The sequence below is a fragment of the Pollachius pollachius genome (assembly GCF_949987615.1).
Source record: "Pollachius pollachius genome assembly, chromosome: 3".
Lineage (NCBI taxonomy): Eukaryota > Metazoa > Chordata > Actinopteri > Gadiformes > Gadidae > Pollachius > Pollachius pollachius.
In genome coordinates, this window is record NC_136936.1 from 13,519,572 (window position 1) to 13,543,839 (window position 24,268).

Here is a 24,268-nt window from a genome sequence, read left to right on the forward strand (position 1 = left end):
ATGTCTGACTTTGTACCACTGGGTAAACGCCCCTGGTTGGAAATGCTTGGTGACATAAAGCAGTATATTTTTTTCTATTTTGCAATTGTAGTCACAGCTGGTTACTTACACGAGAAAGGAAGTTGGTAGGAAAGGAAGTAGTTGGTTAAACACTGTTGTTGGTCATCTTCCTCTTTCACCGTTGTTGTCCATCTTGCTCACAAGCATGGAGTAGCACTAAACAGCTGCTCCACCACAGTCCATACAGTCAACTGGTATTCTCAATATTTGCTTAATATTGCCCAAATCTATGCCAGATTGGATTTGGGGGTCCACATATACCCAACCATAAATATAAATATTGTTTTGTGTTTCCAATAGCCAGAAAAGGTGAAATATATCAACTTTATATTTGTATCTCATCTAGTTCAAAATATCTAGCCGAATCCCTTTTCAGGTGGCGGCCATATTGGATTTGGAGGATTAAGGGGTCCAGATATACTGGATCATAAATATAAACATTCCTATGTTTTTCCCATGATCAATTAAGCTAAAAAAGACCTAAAGTTTGTATTTGTAGCTCATGTGGTTCAAAAGCTATAGTCTGAACCCTTTTTTGGGCAGTGGCCATATTGGATTCGGCCACCATCTTGGCCCTGAGGGTCGCTGGCTCAGGCGCCCTAGCTAAATCATTTCAGTATGACCTGAGCTACATCTGTGCCAAATTTGGTGCTTTTAGATTAATTTGCGCGAAATGACCTATTTATGTTAATTCCCCCAACTAATTGTGAGCTCTTCTGAACTGCATCTTAAATGTCCTTTTTTTATTTCAGCTACCAAACATCTCCAAACAGCAGCATGTTGCATTGTGGCAGCTTGCACATGCAGCACAAGTGGGAGAGCCTCCATCTAAAGTGAGTCATGGCATGTGGGGGAGCCTAGGCCAGAGTTTATATTGGAAGCCAAGGTGCCAGCCTCCTTGGACATTTGAGTTCTCTCTCTCTCTCTCTCTCTCTCTCTCTCTCTCTCTCTCTCTCTCTCTCTCTCTCTCTCTCTCTCTCTCTCTCTCTCTCTCTCTCTCTCTCTCTCTCTCTCTCTCAAACTGCCGATTAGCTGGAGGAAGTATTTATTAGCATTCCTACAGTGGTGTTTGATTATAAAAAATACCTTCTGCCCCTGACTAGTAACACGGACAATAGTTTGAATCATGTAGCTTTAACCTGAGAGTTTAACTTATATACTGCTGATATAAACCATGGCTGTTAATACACTTATTTAAGCAAGGTAGATCAATGAAATATATTCATATATATATGAATATTTTTTTTATTGATCTATATATATATATATATCTACACACATGTTTTATATTACACTGCTATGGCCCAAAATGGGTTCCATGTCACAAAAGCATGCCGTTATGTGAACTTCTCTATAAAGTTCAACCATGTTCTTTACCATGCAATGATTGCTAATACCTAGCCTTACCTTTCCTTTGCAGCATTAGCAGGCTTTCACATCTCTTTCTAAAAATGGGGAATTTCTTCTGGCAAGAACATCCATCAGATCAGGCTTTACCCTATGGCATTAAGGGCAGTGGTAAGTCAGCTCTGCTTCATCCTCATGTCTGTGTGCTTGATTTGCTGCGCATAACATGATCCTTCTTATGCTCCAAAGGGATTGTGACCGGCTGTACGTTTTGCATGATGAGTGACATAATTTGTTTGGTTTATGTCTACAACTATTGGAGGCTTTCTAATTTGGGCTATATTTTTGCATTGGTGTTTAATATTTTCCTAATCTAGACTAAAATTGACGCATGTTTATGACAAGTTGAATGAGGCATATAACGGTCTCTGTTTAGGTGGATTGAACTGCCACTGAGGAATGCGTGAAATATAATATCCATATTACATATGACAGTTTATTTTAATCTGTACCTGAATCTCAACTGGAGACATAAATTGAGGCTTAACATTTCATAAAGGCCCATAATGAAAGGCAGGGGTCATTTCTTTGACAGTCTTTTGTGAAGTTTTGGCAAGCCCGAAGTTGAATCAGGACAAAGCTTTTCAAAAAGTGGAATGGTCTGAAGCTTGGCTAGGCTAGAGCTTCAACTTTTTTTTTTTAATCTGTCAAAAATCAAAGCTAGCTGTCAATCACAGTGCTATATGTAATAGTTGATTCAGAGCAATGTGACTGGACAAAATACTTATTGGTAAACACCAGTGCAGGCATGTGTCAAAAACAATTTAATATAGCCAAATAACAAGATAAGCAGAAATATACTTTTGGGTGCAAATATATTCATTAAAAACAATCCTCAATTAAATATATTTGTTTTGTTTGTCAACATTGTGGAAGTGAAATAATTAAACTACAGGTAACCTAAATTTACCTCAAAGAGCCAACATTTTATTTCGTGAGAACTTAAATAATAAATATTGTTTTACCCTAGAGCAACTGCTGCTGAAGATTCTTTCAATTATCAACCAAAATGAGCCAGAAGACATTGTAAAGTAAGTCTGAGTTACTGATTATTTGGTTAATATGAGAACTCATATATATATATATATATATATATTTTTTTCATTGTAAACCCATTATTTAAGAACAAAATAACAAGTGTGTGTGTGTGATATGCCTACCAGTTTGTTTTACTTGTGCTTCAACAGCCTGGAATGCAGAACCTGTGTCGTCGTCGGGAATGGGTTTTCCATTATAAACACTTCTTTGGGGGGTGTGATCGACAAGCATGACGTGATCATTCGGTAAGCAGAGGCAGTCTTGCGAAACGTTGTACCCAAGCTATACTGCTATGTTATCATTATTTAGGGGTTGTTTATTATTATGTAAAGACTGCCTCCGTTTCTGAAGTATAGTAGTATCAGAATTGTATCGGAAGTAATGGTTATGGCTAATTCCACCCACCGGTTTGGGGTTTTGCAACCATAATTGTATGCAAAAAACAGGATGTACTACAACCGGTCTTGTTTTGCAGCATGCAAGCGAGCATGATTTTTGGCCTGTTCTTCCCCACAATCTTCTGCGCAGCAGAAGATACGGCACATGAACTGAGCCTGTGGAAGTCGATTGTGGCGCTAAGAGGTGTGCTGATCAGTGAAATCACAGTTTGGGATATATTTCTTTTTGTCTAAAAAATGTGTTAACCACAGCTATCGTTGCAATCCTTTTTAAGTAAATATCCCCTAACTATTTCTGTCTAAGGCCCCGTTTACACGAGGACGCTTGCGGGTTAAAACGTCAAAAATATTTTATCGGAAGTGCCTTTTGTTTAGATGGTGACAGCATTTTTGGGGCTTAAAAACGCAAAAATCGGAATCCACCCTCCAGAGTGCAAAACTTGAATACAATCCGCCATAGCGTTTCCGTCTACCCTGCCAAGACGCAAAACTCTGCTCAGATCTGCTCACGTCGCGTACGCGTATACGTCACATACATGCGCCAGTACAGGGAAATAAACATGTTGGATTATTTCCATGCGTTGGACCGTCAAACTGCTCTGGCAGCTCTAATAAACTTACAGGGTCTTTCCATGAAATGTACAGGATATGTACAGATAGTATTACTGAACAGAGAAGGATCTGTAATCACGTTTTGGTTTTCGTGGTGCAGATAAGCGAAGAAGGAAGATTCTAGGTATGCGCTCAGACATGGCGGTGTTGTGCGCTAGTGTATCACAGCACCACCTAGCGGCCTAACATGTATACCCAATCGAATTCCACACACTTTTGCGTTCTTCTATATGGCAGTGGTAGCATTATTTACTATGTCCTAGTTGTATTCACATCTGTTGGAGTGTGTGTGGATGACGGCTGGTTTAGGCAGCCTCACATGGCCCGAGTCAGACTGATTGATCTCTGGAGCTGGCTGAGGCTGCACACCTCTTGCACATTGAGTAATCAGTATGCATAGGTTCAACCAGCCATCTCCACACACACTCAAAACTTGGGAGAATTCCTGTGTAGCAACCAAGCCCAGAAAATGTCCCCTAGGTGGAGTGTATTATTGTCGTTGCTACACTGGCTCCTGAGAATGGCCGGGTGAGGTTGTTTAAACCAGCCATCATCCACACAACCTATAAGCAATGGTCTTGTTGGGTGATGAGAGAAACTGTAGCTGTCTTTTCTTTGTTTGATCAGAAAGGCTATACCATGTCTTTATGTTTGCGTGTCTGCAATGATAGATAGATAGGAACTTTATTAATCCGTCGGGAAGGTTTCCTCAGGAAATCACACTTCCCGAAGCATTAAACACCATGTTACAAATATAATAAAAGTAATAAACAAGAATGCATGTGCAAAAGTACAAATTGCTAAATTCTTAATGCTAAAAATATATATTTATATATATGATGGATGACAAATGACAATGGTCCATGTAACTACAGTACTCTATTTCCAAATGATTTGCAGAATGCTGATAGGCTTTTGTGTTTCATGCATTTTGTCTTTATTTGGAGTAATTATAAACATTTGTGGGGAAAAAACAAACAAGGCCGGCGACCTAAAACAGCCATCAGCACAAAATTCTCTGAAAGAGCACTATATCAGTAGGTACCACCTGCTCTGCCTATAACCTTTAAACAACTTGTGGCGTGCTGCAGAAGCAAATGCACACTCCACCCAAGAGTTCTCAATTCGATTTTTGTAGCACTAGTTAACTGGCAGGTTGCTAGATAGATAGGTACTTTATTAATCCCTTGGGAAGATTCCCTTCTGGAAATTGCACTTCGAGCAACAGCAAACACCATGTTACAAATAGTCTAAGGGTTGCCAGGTGTTACCTGCCATATCAGACATCTCCTTGAGTGGGCGTGGTGATGGCTGGGTTAACCAGTGTACCTCGATTGTCCAATGCCACACAGGCGTGCAGCCACACCCAGCCCCAGAGTCCGATCAGCCGACTCGGGCCAGGTGATGCTGCTCAAACAAGCCACCAACAAGACATACTCCAGTCTCAGAATAAAACCAACCATGGGGACTAGGGAGTTGTGCTCTCTGGTCCCTTGTGCAGGCTGAACGACGCTCCAGTGAGGGGCTATGAGGAGGACGTGGGCCACAAGACCACCATGAGGCTCTTCTACCCGGAGTCCGCGTCCAACAACCCGGGCCTGAATAACAACCCTGACACCTTGATGGTCATGGTGCCTTTCAAACAGCAAGACCTCCACTGGCTCAAATCCATCGTCAACAATGAGAAAAGGGTCTGCTATCAGTTTCTGATATACGCACGTTTCAGTTACCCTGTTTGCGGATATGAGAAACTGCAAATTAGAGACCATCCTGATATTAACTTTGCATTTCACAACTAATATCAGGCCAATGAATGAATCAGTCTGGCCGGGCATCAATTGATTTCCTAATATCATTATTCCTAATAATATATTTTATCATATAAAAACCGTTCAATGCAAACATTGCGCCGACCGGCATACAATGCAGTCGTTTGTCACGCCTTTCTTTTTCTATTTGTGTCTAACTCATGCTCCAATCTTTCATTGATCGATGCTTTGGATGTTGTGGATGCAACGGAATATATGATGCAGCGTTGCAGCAACATTTAAGATGATCGCGATGAGTTCTGCCCGATCTTCCTTCATGCTGTCTGTGGTCGAACCAAAACAAACTAAAGTGACACTGGCCGCACTTATCCCGCATCTTGCGAACTTAGACCCTACTTCATATCCCACCCCTTGCAAGCCAGCCCCCTAAACCCCCCGTTGATTCTACAGATCGATGTCCACATATAAAGCATCAAGTGTGAATCACCCTCAGAGTTGAATCTCCCGATATACAAATATAGCAAAAATGGAGAGGTGTGTGTTAAAATGACGTAGACATTAAATAACGTAAGGAGAAAATGATTATGGTTGCTTCATTACGTAATAGGTGAACCAAAATGGTATATGTTACACAACATTATAAGCAACATTTTATTATATTATGCGCTCAGAAATTTGTTACATTATCGACTGGGGTTTCCGCATTAAAGCTATGGGATAATTACAACTAGAGATTGAGCACGCGCACGGAAACTCTAGTTTTGATAATAACCAACCAAAAAAGTTGGTGGATACAGGAGAAACATTTAAAAGAGATAACGTTTCGTTGACATCTGAAACATCTTCAACTGCTGCAGGCTCTGATGATCATAAAAAAGCAGGATGTGCACTGTGTTCAACTTGTTAAGCTAGCATCAAGGTTTATTGAAGACCAATCGCTGATTGGTCTTGGCGCTTACAATTTTATTTTGCAAAAAGAGGCTCATGACTCCAGGCAGACACATTTCCACAGAGAAACTGAATGTGGACTTGTGAAATCAGGATGGGCTCATGAGACTAACTTCTTTGCAAACAATTATTGTGATGTCTTTTTCGGAAATGTATACATAGTGCTCCACAATGCAGGCACCCAAATATTTGCGGCCACGCGTGCTTCTGTTATTTCTTCAACATTTCTCTCCACTCTTTGATTCTCCCACTCTCTCCCTTACATTGCCAACTATTTTTCTTATAAATGTATTCAAGCACACTCGTACACGCTATTCTTTCTAGAACTACCCGATCACCCGTAGCTGCATATGTAGAAGGGGTATAATGTCTGTGGTGCCAGGGGCTTTAAGAGTTAACACACGTTTCAATAGTGTTGCCCTCCCCACGCTCTGCCCCCTCCCATTCCCTGGGGCCAGTGCTTATAGTCAGAGGGTCACTACCCCTAATTTGCACATCAGTTCCCAGCTCCTAGTAACCAGGGACATGGTGGTTCGAACTCCATTCAGTTTCATGAATTAAACAAAGTGTTGATTTTAAATTGTTTTGCTTTCCTCCTTTCCATTGTTTCCCTATTATTTTTGTTCCATTGTTTCTGAGTCTTCCTTCCTTGAGCAATGTGTGTGTGTGTGTCCCCTAGGTTAGGCAAGGCTTTTGGAAGCTTCCTCCCCTGATATGGCTGGGTGATATCAGTAAACTCAGAGTGCTGGACCCCTACTACTTCCACCAGACAGCAGACCGACTGCTGAAGATCCCCCTACCTTCCAAGCCTGGGAAGGTGAGGTGATTTTCCTATTTGCCCTACTATCCAGTTGCGTTCCTCCATTACCCACCCCTTGGGTGGGTAATGGGTGGGTAAAAGGTGGGTTACATTTTTCTCACTGGTATTCATTAGTAAAAAAAAGTATAAGTGAAAAATACACTGTTTACTTTATGTATTTTTTCAAGCATTGTTTAATGGGAGTCCCATCTTTCTTTGATGTGACATCATCACATAAACTTCATTGCATCCTGACTTTCTGTTCATCGCCTGCAGTCCAGCGGCACAGAGGTTAATGTTTTGCTAATGCATCCTGTGTTTAGACATGGACCAACCCTGCCTGCATGCCAAATTACCAAACAAGCTTATTTTGGATTGGAACTTGTTTTCCCCTCGGTTTTAGGGTGTGGGGAGGGGGAACTACTGCTTAACAAGATGGAGATTAGCCTCCATTGTACAACTTCCTGGCATTCAATTTGCAACAGGCCTCTGTGAATTCTGGATTAAATAATCCTCTCTTGTTTTTTAAGGACAACGGCCTCCCTATCATTTCATTCAGAATATTTTAAACATTTGCTCCGGCATGACCATCCTTTGGTCAATAAGACTAAACAATTAGTCACTATTTATTTTGCATCGTGATGGAATTAAAAATATATTTTCTGTTCCGGGCAGACTATAGTATCTACTTTGAACAGGGATCAACCAGATCAAAAAACATATCATTTCACCTGCGGATGCTGTGTTAGACTTGAAGCTGGTAGAAGCAGCTTGTCTGGATGAGAAAAACAGGCAAATGGCACGGAATGAACGCTCTCCGATCTGAAATCAGAAGTCAACCGTTACCCCAGCAAACAGTACAATATAATGCAAACAGAGACGGAAAGAGAGAAAGGCATCATAAACAATGCAGCTGATGGCTCAGCTAGTGAACATAATGCAGAAAAACAATTCAGGAATACAGGATAATTGGTTTTAATCAGTTTGTGTCATAATGAGACAAACTAATGCGACACAAACTGCACAATGCACAATGGTTTGGGTAACCCAGTTTCTTTTGCTGGTGTTAAGTGCAACAGGATAGATTATACCTTCATTAATATATATGACTGTGTTCTACATTGAGCCGGTGTTTGAGGAAGATAAGGCAAAGCTACAGGATGCAGCAAAACAGAAATTATAAATAAATACCATTATTTGAGCAAAATAATTGTAAAGAAAGTTTGCAGAATTATTCTCCAACCTTTGCCTCAGTATCATTTAAGCTATTGTTTGCAGTACTGTCAAAGTCAGTGGCAGTCCATTCTATGGAAGTCAATTCTGCATTCATGCTTTGTTAATGTTGATGGTGTAGGACGGGTACAACAGCACAGTTACATTGAAATCCAATAACCCACAGATAGGTAACAATGTGTGGTGCCCCGCTGGCGCCGGTGGGGGAATCGAGTGCCACGGTGCCGTGGCGGTTGTTGGAGTCATCGGGGTGTATGCAGAATGTGTGCAGTGGGCGGCGTTCAAACACACACTTTCTGAAGCTGCCATGTTAAATATACATCTGTATGCTTATCTTTTGTCAACTGATGAGACAATTTTAAAGCTACAAGGAGCATTTGAAATTATTCAGCTCAATCTTGATTCCAGAACCCTGCCTGGTTTCATTCCTTGTACAAGCTCCATACATTACATGGCAGGCCAGTAGAATTAGTTTGCTCATACAAAGACTTTATGTTGGTTAAGTTTCTGTTAAGTTTCATGTTGAGATTTACTCACCAAAATTGATGTTAAAGTTTAATTTTTACCTAAATGTTTACCTTAGTGGCAATCTTTAGATTCTGTGACATCCAAGGAATGAATTGCATTCCTTGGATGTTATTATTTCAAATACTGAACTCAAGACCTACCTCAACCAATATTAACCTCTTCTTGTATTTAACTTTTTTGGTAAGACAAAATCAATAGTATAATGTAACAATATAAGTATAAGATTAAAAATAATAATAGTCCTTTAACCAATCAGACCAACGATCGCTTCGATTGCAAAAATCGCTCCCCTGTCGTCATTGTGTTAAACCAGCCAATAGCGTGCCAGGGGGAAAAGCCAGCTTGGTGATTGGCTCCATTAAAAGCGGATCGGAAACAGAAAGAAATGTATTGCTCTCCAGCCCCTGCTGCAGAGCAAGGCCGGCAGAACGAGCTGAGGGTACCCTATGAAGGTATTATTGTAGCAAAAGTCTTTAGCACCTGTAACTGCAGATTTTGTATGCGTACACTAAAGTCACAAATGTGTAACAGTAGATTTGATGTTGTAAATATTTTTTCTACTATTGTAAACAATAAATAGGGTCTACGAGTTCACAAGTCTGTGTTACAGGTGCACAAATCCTATCCTGTGCATCACAACTTCAAAGAGTCATGCACTTGACACTTTTGCTACAATCATTGCAGCGCAGTTGGTGCAAAACACATTCAAACACCCGTGTTTCATAATCTGAGAACATGCACAAAAGTCTTGCATTTGTTGCAAATGTGAACTAATGCATCAGAAGTTGCACATCTGTGAAATATTTCCTCACGAATTAAATTATATAGATCGCTATGTTTAATGAGCATTTAATGAGCGAGCACAAGTCCATCGATACAACTGCTCGAATCTGCTGCTACGAGTCTCTGCTGTTGTTTTTCTTGTGATACTTTTGCAACACGTCTATGTGGTACAAGTGTAGCAAAAGTGAGTTGTATCCATATGAAGCAGAGCGTCCGTGGGCGGGACAAAATTGCAGCATTAACTAATGAAAGTCGCCGGCAGGGGGTGCATTTTTCAAACTACACTGGGACCATCCAAGCAAACTCTTGGCCTATTCATACCTCCGGATCCGGACAAAAGTCGTCCGTCGTCCGTCGTCCGTTAATATAAAATGTTAAATACAATATATATACATATCAGATATTATACTTCTCTATCTATTTTCGCGAATGGTCTGCCTTCTGACTCTATACTGCCACCTCAATTTCCGGTGGTATTGCTCCGTTTCTCCCGGAGCACTCCGGATTCGTAAGCTCAAGCGACGGACCCATTGACGGACGAAACACCGTCAATGGGTCGGACGAAGCGGTCCGTATCCGTAGGGTGTGAATGGGCCTTTACTTTCTGGAGTCTTGAAAGTAGACAAGAGGGCATCCTACACGACAGAGTTGGGTATCTTACATTATGTCAAATAAAACTACTTAGTTCTGAATTCCCCCCAAATTATTGCATTAACATGCCGCAAGTGTCATTCAATGTATTTTAATGGTCTGCTTGGATGGTCCCAGACAGTGTAGTTTGAAAAATGCACCCCCTGCCGGCGACTTTCATTGGTTACTGCTGCAATTTTGTCCCACCCACGGACGCTCTGCCTCATACGGATACAAATCACTTTTGCTACACATGTACCACCTAGACGTGTTGCAAAACTACCTGCAAAAAAACCCACAGCTGAGACTTGCAGGAGCAGATTCGAGCAGTTGTAACGATGGACTTGTGCTCGCTTATTAACATGCTGAATCAACGTAGCGTTCTATATAATTTTATTTGTGAGGACATGTTTTGCATTAGTTCACATTTGGGTTTACGAATGCACACATTTTGGGCATGTTCTCAAATTATGAAACACGGGTGTGCGAATGTGTTTTGCACCAACTGCGCTGCAATGATTGTAGAAAAAGTGTCAATTGCATGACTCTTTGAAGTTGTGATGCACAGGATAGGATTTGTGCACCTGTAATACAGACTTGTGAACTCTGCTAAACAACTAACCAGACGTTAATCAGGGATGCAAACCCCTGAATTCGGTTGTAGATGTAGCGTTTTTGTTCTGAACACTTTTACTTTGTATACACAAATGTATTATACAGTTCGCCTGCTGTATAATACAAAATTCATATTTTAGAAAGTGGGGGGGACATGTCCCCCCCACTTTCTAAAATATGAATTTTGTCCCCCCCACTTTTGCGACCGAAAAAAAAAAAAAAGAAATCTCCCCACATACTCAACCGAAATCGTCGAGTCTAAATCATGCGATAGGCGCGCACGAAGACATCCTCACAAGTCACAGCATGCACAACAGCTGGCTGTGAGTGGAGCAAATGAGGGGGCGGGATTCTGATCATCAGTATCTCTCATTCAGTGCCGCGCCGCGCGAGCTCCTGTGGTTAGTCATTCCAGCAGGCCTACAACTACACTTGGCAGTTGGAAGGCAGCCTAATAGTTGTTTTACAGACGCTTTCCACACACTTCGCAGCAGCATTGAAGACGACAAGCGTCAAGAAAGTCGACTCCTCAAAAATGTACAAGGTAACTATTCCTAACAGTTCGTTTATAATGTTTCCTCCGAGCATATGCTAGCTAGGCAAGACCACGTTGTAGCTAATTGTTTGCGGTTACAGTGTTAACTAATTTGGAGTGAGCGAAAGTGAATAATATTAGCTGCTATCAGTTTTAGGGCTGGCCCGAATTATTCGAATACTCGTTCGGAAAAATAGTATTCGAAGCTTGAATCAGTATTCGGAGCTTTGTTTATTTTTTTTCCACGTGAGGTAGGCCTACGTGACGTTACCAGAGCGAGGGAGGCAAACTATACCCGACACCAAGCAGAGAAGCGAGAGAGGTGGAGGAAGAATAGGTATCTTGTTGTTTCCCTTTACTTTATAACACAACATTAGCGGGATATCGGGAGGAAAAGTAATGCTTAGCGAAATGCTAACCTTAGCTTAGTTGTTTGTTGACTGATGACCAAAGACGGGTTAACTATTTTATGAATTGTAAAGAATCAGGAAAACAAGTATTTGAAATGGATTATGGATTATTTATTAATTATTCTGAACCACACTGAACTGTTTGATTAGCCTACCACATTATTACAACATTACCAAGAGTATTGTAATCCAAAATTAAGAATGTGGCAGCACTGAACTTGGGCCGTGTGTGTGTGTGTGTGTGTGTGTGTGTGTGTGTGTGTGTGTGTGTGTGTTTACAGCAACAATGTGTGCCTTACTGTTGGTGTGCTTGTCGAACGCCCCCCTACCCTTCTTCCAGTTCCTGAACCCCAAGGAAATGAAGGTTTGTTCTGTATTTCTGGCCATTGTTGGAATATTATGTTTAAAGGCCTTTACACAGTAGAAACACAAAACTCCTTTAATTTCAGAACTGTAATGTAGCCAGGGGTAGTCTTTGAACCAGCTCTCCTGGAATCGGAGAGTGCGGTTGGGCAGAGTTTGTGGCTCAATTAGCTGTGCATCTGGTTGGTATGGGGAAACTAAAATATCCTCAGGGGTATTGAGCTCTTCCTCTGTTTGGGAAGGGTTATCCTGTTGTCCCTCCTGCTGAGGCACCTCCTCCTGTAATGTAGTCAGTGACATGGATGATAATTTGGTAGTATTTCTTTAAATAGTTCCCTGAAATGTTTTATTTATGTTTTTTGTTCATAATTGCACTTAATATTTGTTGTAGTTGTAGCCCTGCCCACTTCACTATAATTGTCTGTAGTGTATGTTTTAAATTGTGCAATAGCATATATATATTTTTAGAAACCTCACCTGCTGCACCTCTACATTCTCAACCCCCTGTTCCTGAGCTTCTTTGTTTAGTTCTGTTCCACTCAGTTCCGGTTCCTTATGAAAATGTTAAACTTTGTTAGTAATGTTTCATGTTATAGTTTCTGAATGTTCAAGTTTTCCTTATGTGACCCTCACCTCCACAGCTCCCGGTCCCTGCACTTCTTTGTTTTGTTCTGTTGCACTTGGTTCCTTTTCCTGATGACAGATGGTTCATAAATAAAACAAACATTTATTGGCACTTGTGTTTGGTTTTTATTTAACGTTTTAGCATAGATTTGGGGTAAATCGTACTTGTTTTTTGCATAGTTTTAGGGTATATTCTGTTTTTTCTTATGAATAGTATGGATAATCATATAGGGACATCTAGTGGTAAATCCGCAGATTTCAAACGTGTGAAAAACGCAATTTGGTATCTAGTCGTTTGATTTGTCGACTGTCAGCCACTGTAGAAACATGGCGTTGTAAAATGACATGAGTCTGCATTCCCATGGTGGCGCATACAGATCGAACATTGTGAAATGAGAGAACGTGAACTTGGAAGGCTATGACTTTTATGACTAGTACTTGCGAAGGCTAACGCAATATCATGGAATTAACTTGAGATATATATTTAACAGGAACACTAGAAACAATCGCTACTGTACAAAAGGTATTCCACGTGACTCAACCAATAAAAGTGGAAGACAAATTTGTAGTAGGCAAAGCATAGACTAGCTAAAGCCGGTATGTAGCTAACTGCAGTGTAACTGCTAGCTGACCGTTAACGTTAGCAGTAGATGAGAACTAGAGGTTAACCGAGTTAATATCAAACATCGTAAAACAAGTTGATTTGTAGATTTCTCTAAACTTACAGCGCATTTTTGCTTGCTGAAAAAGGATCTTATATCGCTTCCCGCTTTTCTCTTAGACATTATGGATCCACTTGAATAGCCTTATAATAGCGAATGTTTGTTGTTTTTATATCATCGCGAGGGGGAGGGGGCAGGCGGCTACGTGGGCTGTCTGTACACACAGCGTTATAATAAAGAAGTTTCAAGACAGCCAGCCAAAATTGAAATTTTTATTCAGAAAATAGGCGGTCCTTTTGCTTCCTGTAAAAAGCATGTTTGTGACACTGGATAACGTGGAATATGGATACATCAACTAGCCTGCATGTGGAGGGCCACATAAGGTAAGAAATTGGTTTACGTAAACTTTGCTGCTGGTTTTGTTTGCTCGTGATGACCTGGCTAGGTTACCCACGCCACGGTCCTAAGCGATTGTGATCATCTGATTCTGGTTGGTGCTCAAGATATAGATTGCAGCTAGTAGCAGCTACACACGGTTCGATTGCTATGCCAATGTGGTTAGAGTTGTTTTGTCTGATTGAAATATTTGACGTTGGACTTGGAGCCAGTGGTAGGCTCAGGCCTATCCTGACATAAATATCGTATAACCTGCTGTGTGATTATCTAAACTCTAGGGGATTTTATTTGCGGGCAATTTGCTCATGATGTAACGAGTGAAGTGTGAATTGGTCCTTCGCGAGTGTTTACTGGTGGTCAGGATTTGGCAGATCATGCAATTCTCCTCTGGGTGCTTGTTTTTTTAATTTTTTAATGCAGCATAACATTATGCGACCAGCAACCCTTGCTCTTCTTCAAAAGGCTGATGCTCAGTAGTACCTCGTTTCATTTCGTAGCCTACCCCCTTTACAGTCTGCAATTGATTGTCTGGTAAACTTTGTTGATGTCAAGATAAGTGTTAAATTGCCAACACTTTTCTTTGTCCTGTGTGTATTAGTATTACATATCCGAAATCCCGAGCGCCAATACCCTGGTGTTTCCAACGTCGTTTTGCAAAACAAGCCAAAACACAAACTGGTTTTTCAACACCTGACAATACACTGCAGAGCATATTTTAATGCAGCGTTGAATGGATGAATAGCTTACATAAGGGTACCCACCACTTTTCAAACCACACTCAAGCTTATGGTTATTGTCCCCACCACTTCTAAAAACAAACTGACGCCCTTGCTCGTGCTAGGGTCTCCGTGAGCCTCTAGCTCGCCGGCGTGGTGCGGAATCCCTCCGTGTCGCTTCGCCCTTCTCCCGGTCTAGCGAGCGCTCCCGCCGTGTCGCTTGCCCGGCGCTGTGCGGAATCCCTCCGCGTCCCTTGCCGTTCGCCCGGTCTGGTGCTTACTCCCTCCGTGTCACTCTCCCGTTGGTGCGGACTCCCGCCGTGTCACTCTCCCGTTGGTGCGGACTCCCGCCGTGTCACTCTCCCGTTGGTGCGGACTCTCTCCGTGGCACTTTCCCGTTGGTGCGGACTCCCGCTGTGTCACTCACCCGTTGGTGCGGACTCTCTCCGTGGCACTTCTCGGTTCGCCCGGTCTGGTGCGCCTTTTAAGCCCGGCTCCTGGTCCTTTCCCTTCCTCCGGCCAGGTGTCTCCGATTGCGCTGATTGGGGGGAGAGACGTGGTGCTCTCTGTCGCCGGCTGGAGGGTGGCGACGGTAAACCCCCGTCTACTGCGTGTCCTCGGACCCGCCCGGTCCGAGGTCCGGCGGCGGGATGCCACAGTACACTAAAGTCACAAATGTGTAACAGTAAATTTGAAGTCGTAAATATTTATTTTGCATGTGTACTCTCAAGTCACAAATGTGTAACAGTACATTTGCAGTCGTAAATATTTTTTCTACCATTGTAAACACTAAATAGGGTCTACAAGTTCACAAGTCTGTGTTACAGGTGCACAAATCCTATCCTGTGCGTCACAACTTCAAAGAGTCATGCAATTGACACTTTTTCTACAATCTGTGTAAAAGTTCCTCACAAATAAAATAATATAGAACGCTATGTTGATTCAGCATTTGAATGAGCAAGCCCAAGTCCATCGTTACAACTGCTCGAATCTGCTCCTGCAAGTCTCAGCTGTGGGTTTTTTTGCAGGTGGTTTTGCAACACGTTTAGGTGGTACATGTGTAGGAAAAGTGATTTGTATCCGTATGAGGCAGAGCGTCCGTGGGCGGGACAAAATTGCAGCAGTAACCAATGAAAGTCGCCGGCAGGGGGTGCATTTTTCGAACTACACTGGGACCATCCAAGCAGACCATTAAAATACATTGAAGGACAAAATACATTTGCTACATTTGTACCACATAGACGTGTTGCAAAAGTATCACAAGAAAAACAACAGCTGAGACTCGTAGCAGCAGATTCGAGCAGTTGTATCGATGGACTTGTGCTCGCTCATCAAAATGCTCATTGAACATAGCGATCTATATAATTTAATTTCCGAGGGAATATTTCACAGATGTGCAACTTCTGATGCATTAGTTCACATTTGGGTTTACAAATGCACAACTTTTGTGCATGTTCTTAGATTATGAAACACAGGTGTGTGAATGTGTTTTGCACCAACTGCGTTGCAATGACTGTAGCAAGTGTCAAGTGCATGACTCTTTGAAGTTGTGATGCACAGGATAGGATTTGTGCACCTGTAACACAGACTTGTGAACTCGTAGACCCTATTTAGTGTTTACAATGGTAGAAAAAATATTTACGACATCAGATGTACTGTTACACATTTGTGACTTTAGAGTACACATGCTAAATAAATATTTAGGACTTCAAATTTACTGTTAGACATTTGTGCCTTTAGTGTATGCATACAAAATCTGCTGTTACAGGTGTTAAAGACTTTTGCTACAATAATACCTTCATAGTTAAAGGGGAAACTTTTCCTGGGATTTGGGGTGTTGTTTTGGGTCTCTGGTGCTCCCACACGCATACAAACTTTGAAAAAAGTCTGTACATAATTTTTTGAGTGAGATAGAGAGAGACAGCTCCGGCGGAAGGAACTCGGCGGCAGCCCTGCAGCTAAGCTCCGGGAGTACAAATGAGGAGACATGGAGGAGAAAGGGATTGTACTCCCGGAACTGAGCTGCCGGACTGCCTCCGAGCTACCCCCACCGGACTCGAAGCTTCGGCAGCTTTCCGGCTGCTCCAGCGGGTCTACTCCGGGAGCTGAACTGCCGCCGAAGCTGGCAGGTCCGGCGGGGGTAGGTCTCGGCGGCAGTCTGGCAGCTCCGGCGTGGGGAGCTCGGCGGCAAGTCCGGCAGCTCAGCTCCCGGAGTACTATCCCTTTCTCCTCCATGTCGCGGTTCATGGACTTCAGAGAGTCAAGGCCAAAGTTCCTTTACCCCAATTCCTTTCAACCATGGCCGAGATATCCCCCACTACGAGTCTTTACTTGTTGTGAAAGTGCCAGAGACGTCAGACGCAGTCTTTATGATTCATATTATCATCCGAGGCGCACATAGTTTTTGGCCATGATATTAGATATAATATTATATAAATACCCATATATAATATCATTATTATATGAGATAGATATAGAGCTCCAGGAGTCCGCAAACGGCAACAGTCCCTTCTCCTCCATGCTGTGGTTCAGTCTGACAGCTCATTGGTCGATGGGCAGCAGCTCATTTGCATTAAAGCTACAGACACCAGTAACAGCGCATTCTGAAGAGACTGAAACAGAGGGGAATAGTGGTAGGCGAGATTTCTTTTTCCTAAAAGCTATTTCCAGCAAACGGCTTCAAAAACATGTTTTCTAGAACTCAAATACTATGTTTACTTGTTGGGAAAACACCATAATATGTCTCCTTTACGTTTTTATTTCTGACATAAAGGTTTCGATGTAAAAAATATGCTTTAAACATAGGAGTGTAACCTTTGAACATCTTCGTTCCTAGGTTGAATGCTGGAACCTGCGATATGTGGTTGTAGAGCCATATGCTACCACGGTGTGGCGAGTTCAGTTCAGTTTTTCGTGTCATCGTTAATAGATAGAACTTTGCAACCAGTGTTTAAATACATTTACAAAAACGAGGGAGGCCAGGAGTCCACTGGCACCCCGATTTTGTTGCTTCACCTCCATCATGTTTTTAGGTCCTGGTGCCTAATGGTGTCTTAGATTTAAACTATTTTACTCTTTACTCTTTCTTTGCACAGAGGCTGAGGCCCACCCATCGGGCTGGCACTGACTGGCCTCTGCCAAGAGATGACCAAAGGTTGTGAATTAGGAACTTAGAAGGAATCCCGCACACTGCCATTCCGCAAGCAAATATTTATTTAAAATAATTACAATGTGTCGGTCATGGACCTTCAAGTATATAAAAAGCAGGCAGGCAGGCAGGCAGGCAGCTGGTTCAACTTGTACACATTGGCACAGGGGCGGCTAGCCGCAGACGGTTTCCGTTTAGGTTGCTGTGCTTCCTCCCCTCCCCCTCCTCCTCCACTGGGCTCCACTGCGCTGTTGGGGAATGGGCTGGTGCTGGGAGGTGATTGACAAATGCTGCTAGTGGGGACCGAATTCATAATAAGGACACAGGGTGGAGATGTTGGAAGCGGTACATTGCCACGCTTGAGGATCATTTACAGAGCAGGAGTCGTAATGTGCAGCCATGCTAGAGATCTGTGTGTGTGTGTTTGTGGTGATATGATGGGTGATCTGGGTTTGCTGGTGGCTGTTGCACATTGATTGCTCAATCTACAACAGGTGTGGAACCGCACTCAGCCCAAGACTCCAGTCTGACTCAGATGAGGTGAGGTTGCTTAAACTAGCACACTCTGGTAACATAATCTAGGTATAACAACATAAACCTCTGTTTATGTTGTTATCAATACAGCTTCAGACAAATGGTGGAGACAGTGAGTGCTGACTATATTATGAGATCCCGAAAGATATTCCAAACAGTGAACATGAAGGGTCAATTGCTGTGTCGCTATCTTAGCCACTTTTTAGAGTTTAACACGGTTTTAAACTCAAGAAGTCACGTGACGTCTTAAGCTCCATTGCTGTGTCATATGTACTTGTGGTTTAACCTGCAGCTGCGTTTTACCTTGATCTCAATTGCTGTGTCAGAGAAATTCACATCAGACATTAGAGGGCGTATTTTGTGCGTGTTAGTCTAATCTCGAAACTGACGTGGTTTTAGAGGCGACTAAACCAGTTTGCAGGATGAAACAAGGCTCCATCATAACCGACACACACACACACAGAATTAGTTCTATGAATTATTATTAATAGGTATGATACATTTACAGTTATTACACCAGATAGGCCTTCAGTACAATACAGGCTACAATATAGGAGATGCTTAAAGTGCCCAACTAAAACTCTACAAAGAACAGATTATTTGTATTTAAAAAAATCATCCTTATTTGCCATGGCTATATAGTTTGAGTGAAGGACGGCGATGGCACACGCCACCCTATGCACCAAACGGCAAACTGTGCTCTCATGGACATTTATCATGTCACCACAGCAGCGGAGAAACGTCCCCGTGGCAAAGTACCGTAAAGCCAGGAGAACTTTGTGCGCTACTGGCACAGGCATGTTCCCTCTACCTCTGGACCCAATTTGATCTGCCAACAAGGCAATAAGGCGCCTCACCGCTCTTTTGGACAGACAATACCGACGTCGGAATTGTTCAGCGTTGTATCTTCGCAAAGGGTCAAGAAGTAGCCTGTAGCGTCTGCTTATAATGCCTGCTGCTTGCACCCTGCGTACCACCATCACAGTGTCGTTTAGGGCATCCATGACTGAGAGACTAGCACAATGACCACACCATTTAAAGGCAATTTAAATTTGCAAATTGGGGACCTCATTGATTGAATGGTCAATTACGACCAAAATTGCTAAAATGCATACTAGTGTGATAAAGTGAGGCTTTTTTTAAGATGTAGGCTTGTGAGAGAGATAAGCATCAAGATTAAAAACCCCAGTTGACCATCTAGTGCTCTTACGCGTCAATTTCGTTTGATATTGTTCTTCAGCCTATATACGAATTAAAGTTTGAATTATCCATATTGTCATATATTTGGTGCAGAAAAGCAAGTCACTTCGTCATGGTATAGTACAGGGTTATAGGGTTAGGCTACACATCTCGCAGGCTAGCTTTTTACACAGGAAAAGGAAGCTTTTAGCACACCTCTTTTTTGCTTTTTTGCTGGCCTGCGTTGCTTCCCGAACTTTCCCCATACTCAGGCTCCCTAGTTGGTGGTGGGGTGCCCTGGGCTTCAGAACTTGATGCGCTGGTGGGTGACTGGTTTTGGTCTGGCTGAGCATTGGAAGCAGTGATGGAGGTAGGTTGGGGAGCTTGCCTGTGGATCTGGGTGGAAACACTGCTGGAGGATGCAGGTCTTGGTGGCCGCTCGCTTTGTCTTACCGAGAGACAAAGAGGCTCTAGAGATGGTGAGAGTGGAGTTGACTGATGCCCTGGAATTAAAAAAGAAAGATATCAGATATGCCATATCAGTAACCTAGCCTGCGCGCTCACACACCAAATATGAGAAATTATAACAACTTACCTGATGGACCCAATGGACACTATCACTGTCGTGTACACCCTCTATTGCACTTATTATATTTGGCATGAGCAGTGATATTTCACGGCTCACGGGCCCAGGTCTTGGTCGCACTGCTCAGCAATAGCTTTACCCGCTTCTACTTTCAAGCGCTTCCATAGATTTTTTAAATGTGCCGGGCGGCTTGGTCTTCTGCTGGGAAATCTACAGTTGAATGTGTTTGACAGATTATCCCAAACAGCCTTTCTTCAGAGCTTGGTGGTGGTGTCTTTCCTTGGATTTTCCACCATGTCCACAACACCTCGAATGCAGTGCAGCAAATATAATTTTTGCTCCTTGTTGTAGTTCTCTATCCATGACATGTTCATCGACATGATCCTAACTCTCCTTCTCCGAAAATTGAAAGGCGTGACATTACCCTAATTACTCGCATAGGCCTATTAGTTCGTCTTCAATTAATTAAGTAATCATGTTTGCATACACACACCAAGGGAAAACAATGACAAGTAATTGATTGACGTAGGTGAGGGCAGATTCCAGACTCAGATTTCCACAAAAAGTAGCCTAGACTATTTCATAATATATGTTAACATTATTAGCGTTTTTATTTATTATAGTTTTATTATATTAAAGTTCCCTTTACATTCCCATTAAGTTTTTGTTGGTAATTATAGCACAAAATGCATCCACCATTAAGTTAAGAATGCATCTGCTGGGGTATACTAAAATCAGAGTACTTCCGGTTTCCAAGCAGTTTAAACAAGTCAGCTAGGAATCAGCTGATCCTGTACGAGTCGTTTCAGAGCAATCACGTGCAACCTCGTGTGCAGCTGCGTGTTAAACTCCAAAACCTCTGTTTTAAGGAGTAGGATTTTAAAGCGCAGCAATGCTAACTGACTGAGCAATTGGCCCGAAATGTCCCGGGCAGTAGGTAAGGCCTTGCAGTCTCTGTTTGAGGCCTTCCTGGAATAACTGAGAACCAAACAGACCTGTTGTAAACACCAGTACACCCACCAGGAAGATGGGGGTATTCCCCCAAGGAGACAAGGGTTTGGGACTGAAGGGATAGGGTATATCTTTGTTCTTGGTTGGGAATGAAGCAAGGAATACTGTTTGAAACTGCCTCTCTCCCTCTGTGAACATGGATAATGGTGAAGCAGCGAACAGCATGGATAATTATCTGCAGTTTTGCATGGGCTAGTGAATACTGCAAAGTCTCTGTTTTCATTAAAGCATAAATATTTTAATCTCATATAGAGTACACTTTTAAAAAGTCCTCTTGATTCAAACGATCAGCAAGCTTTTATTCATATCAAACAAAGCACAACTGGGCCAACAGTAGAGAGCGGGCCTGTCATTGTACATCTGTTATCCTCGAGAGACCTCTAGTGGCAGAAAAACTTTGTGTGTGTGTGTTTTTTCTAATGATCATGTGAGTCATTTCATTAATAATGTACACAAACATTCTGTAAAATAACTGGCCTTTTGCAATGTTTTTTTAAACAACATATTGGATTTTTTCTTTCTTTTTCCCTGAAGACAGTGCAACCGACCACAGGGATGTTGGCCATTTTTGTGGCTCTAAACTACTGTGATGTGGTTCACATTGCTGGTTTCGGATACCCCTCATTCAAAAACCCAAATGATCCAATCCACTACTATGGACACGATACAATTAAACAGATGAAGGTGGGTGATGATGTTCCTTGACTGTGCTGGATGTTCATATTGAAAGAATTAAGGAAATACTGACCTTGTCCTCAATTCCAGGGTTCTACACATAATGTCAGCAATGAAGCGGGTGCCTTAAAAATGCTGGAAGATTTGGGTGCCATTGTTTACCTGCATTCACATTCGTGACACAGAGGGTTAACCCTAACCCTTAACTTCAGAACTGATTAACTCTTTGAGCTTACACTTAACTTTCTGTTAAATTCATTCTCGCATCATATTAATTGGCTTTTGGATAACACCTAGTTGACAGTTTAAGTACTCTAATCCACATTTTTAATGACCTTGTATGCAATTTAATTGTATAAAAAACGTTTTTTGGGTCTTAGTCTTGCCTGACCAATTCAGATACGTTATTTACATTGGGCTTTATCGCAGTAACAACCTGTTGCAGGTAAGAAGTTTGATGCATTAAATGTCTGTTTAATGTATTGAATGTCTGTGTAGGCAATCAGAACCCAATCAGAAAATGTTGTCAATCTGGAATAGCTGATCTGCTTTCTGATCTGAGGGTGTTGCATTCAGATCTTACATGCTGAGGTTATAGTCTATATTCACTGTCGAAAACTGTATTGTCTGCTTGTATTGAACATACACCTAAAGGTGTCTGAAAAAATGGCGGTCTACCTACCTCAGCTGGATGCCTGGTACCACCATCCGTCGCACAACAACGTCCCAACTCTTCTGTTTCGGCACCGCAATGGTGGAACGAGCACCCTGCTGATGTCAGGACTGCAGAGTTGCTCACCAGCTTCCACAAGAGTCCCAAGACTACATTTTCAGAGTTAATCTGGGCTCTACAAAGCCTTCCTCCTTACCTCCCTCCTCCCTTACTCTCTGTAAAACACCCAAGGCACTTAAAGAACCTTATCCTATACCTATCTTTGTTGAATACAGGGAATGGATTAACCAAGCAATTGTAAATGCTTGGCACTTGTTCTATGAACGTCTTTACTGTAACGACAGAGATATATGGTTGTTTCTCTTTCTTGAGTCGCTTTGGATAAGAGTCTGCTAAATGCCCTGAATGTAAATAAAATGTAAATGTACCTTTAGGCATCCTTGTGCAAGATGCCTGACCCCTGCTTGCAGCTTAAAGTGTAATTCCGGCGAAAATTGAACCCAGTGTCTTTATCGGCATGAAAACCCATAAAATAAGCCCTCCAGACACTCATTTTCATTGATAATCGAGTATAGAGCTTGCCCAAAGTTGCCCGGAGCAATGTAACAGCCCAAATGGCTTCCATCTTCTTGGCTAGGGGCACAGCGAACGCTTCCAAATTGGCATTTTTTTAACCACTAATATTGCTCAAAGAATATTGCACCAAACCTCTGCAGTAGCATGATTAGGGTCTCTACACATAAAACAAAGCATCAACGACTTAGTTAGCGTACTGGGAGTTTATTAAAAAAGACGGTTTTCCAAGTCTGCCATACCGGTAGGTCCATTTTTCCAGGAAGCCCACACAAGTTGATTACCGGCTACAGTAAATAATATAATAGAGGCACCAACAAATTTAAAACAGCCACGTATCAAAAGGGGAGATTTTTAAGTTAAATTTGTTGGGGCCTCTATTATATTATTTACGGTAGCCAGTACTCGACTTGTGTGGACTTCGTGGAAACAACAGAAGTTGTTAATGCTTCGTTTTATGTGTAGGGACCCTTATCATGCTACTGCAGAGGTTTGGTGCTATTTTGAGCAATATTAGTGGTTAAAAAATGCAGATCTGGAAGCGTTCGCTGTTCCCCTAGCCAATAACATGGAAGCCATTTGGGCTGTTACATTGGTCCGGGGTACTTGCGCAAGCTCTATCAACGAAAAAGAGTGTCTGGAGGGCTTATTTTATGGGTTTTCATGCCGAAAAAGATCCTGGGTTCAATTTCCGCTTACACTTCACATTACACTTTAATGACATGTCTAAAATACACTGAAAGACCACTTAGATAAAAGCATCCTCAAAATGGTAATAAAAAACCTGGAAGTAGTTGTGAGAATTAGCTGGAATTGCTGGTTGTAAAATAATCAAAGATGTATGTGTATTTATTTGAAAAAGCTCGACTTTCCCGACTTTCAGAGGTATTTTTCACAATTGACTTGGGCTATGAGTTTTCTTCTGTATATGTATATATCAAAATAAATGGCGCAGTTTTAGATTATTGAATTTGACTATAACACTGAAATTGCATTTACTACAAACCTTCATCATTCCTCTGAATATTAATATTTGTCACTCATACCGTACTGAATTTGGGACTGTTTTCTAAACACCAAACCGTTGGAAGAAGGGACAGCAATTCAAAATATGCAGAAATATGCATATTAGTAGACTTTTGACTATTTCGATATCTTTTTTTCATGTTTTTGGGGATATTTGGGAAATTGTACTGGATATATTACATATATATTCTTAAATAAAACTTTTTAAACATTTGATTTTTTTTTGTCCTAATAAACAAAGCTTTCATGTCCATCTTAAAGGGATACTTCACCCATTCAGAACAGGCGTTCTATCTTTATAAAATTGCTATTGTAATATAACAAAAAAGGTTTTTTT

The 24,268-nt window shown here is 41.9% G+C and overlaps 1 protein-coding gene and 1 long non-coding RNA gene across 3 annotated transcripts in view; both read left to right on the plus strand.

Annotated features, from left to right (window-relative positions):
- st3gal4 (ST3 beta-galactoside alpha-2,3-sialyltransferase 4) overlaps positions 1 to 24,014 on the plus strand; it is a 47,594-nt gene extending 23,580 nt beyond the window's left edge. For both annotated transcript variants that reach the window (XM_079731639.1, XM_079731640.1), the window contains 8 exons: positions 813 to 893; positions 1,481 to 1,578; positions 2,438 to 2,498; positions 2,655 to 2,750; positions 5,017 to 5,206; positions 6,912 to 7,049; positions 21,519 to 21,668; positions 21,750 to 24,014. In XM_079731639.1, coding sequence (XP_079587765.1) covers positions 813 to 893; positions 1,481 to 1,578; positions 2,438 to 2,498; positions 2,655 to 2,750; positions 5,017 to 5,206; positions 6,912 to 7,049; positions 21,519 to 21,668; positions 21,750 to 21,839 — 904 coding nt within the window. In that variant the 3' untranslated portion in view covers positions 21,840 to 24,014. The remainder of the gene's footprint in view (positions 1 to 812; positions 894 to 1,480; positions 1,579 to 2,437; positions 2,499 to 2,654; positions 2,751 to 5,016; positions 5,207 to 6,911; positions 7,050 to 21,518; positions 21,669 to 21,749) is intronic.
- On the plus strand, positions 11,051 to 12,864 carry LOC307072367. The gene is made up of 2 exons (XR_013811674.1): positions 11,051 to 11,364; positions 12,047 to 12,864. It is a non-coding gene; the product is annotated as an uncharacterized lncRNA (long non-coding RNA).
- Positions 24,015 to 24,268: the final 254 nt, after the last annotated feature.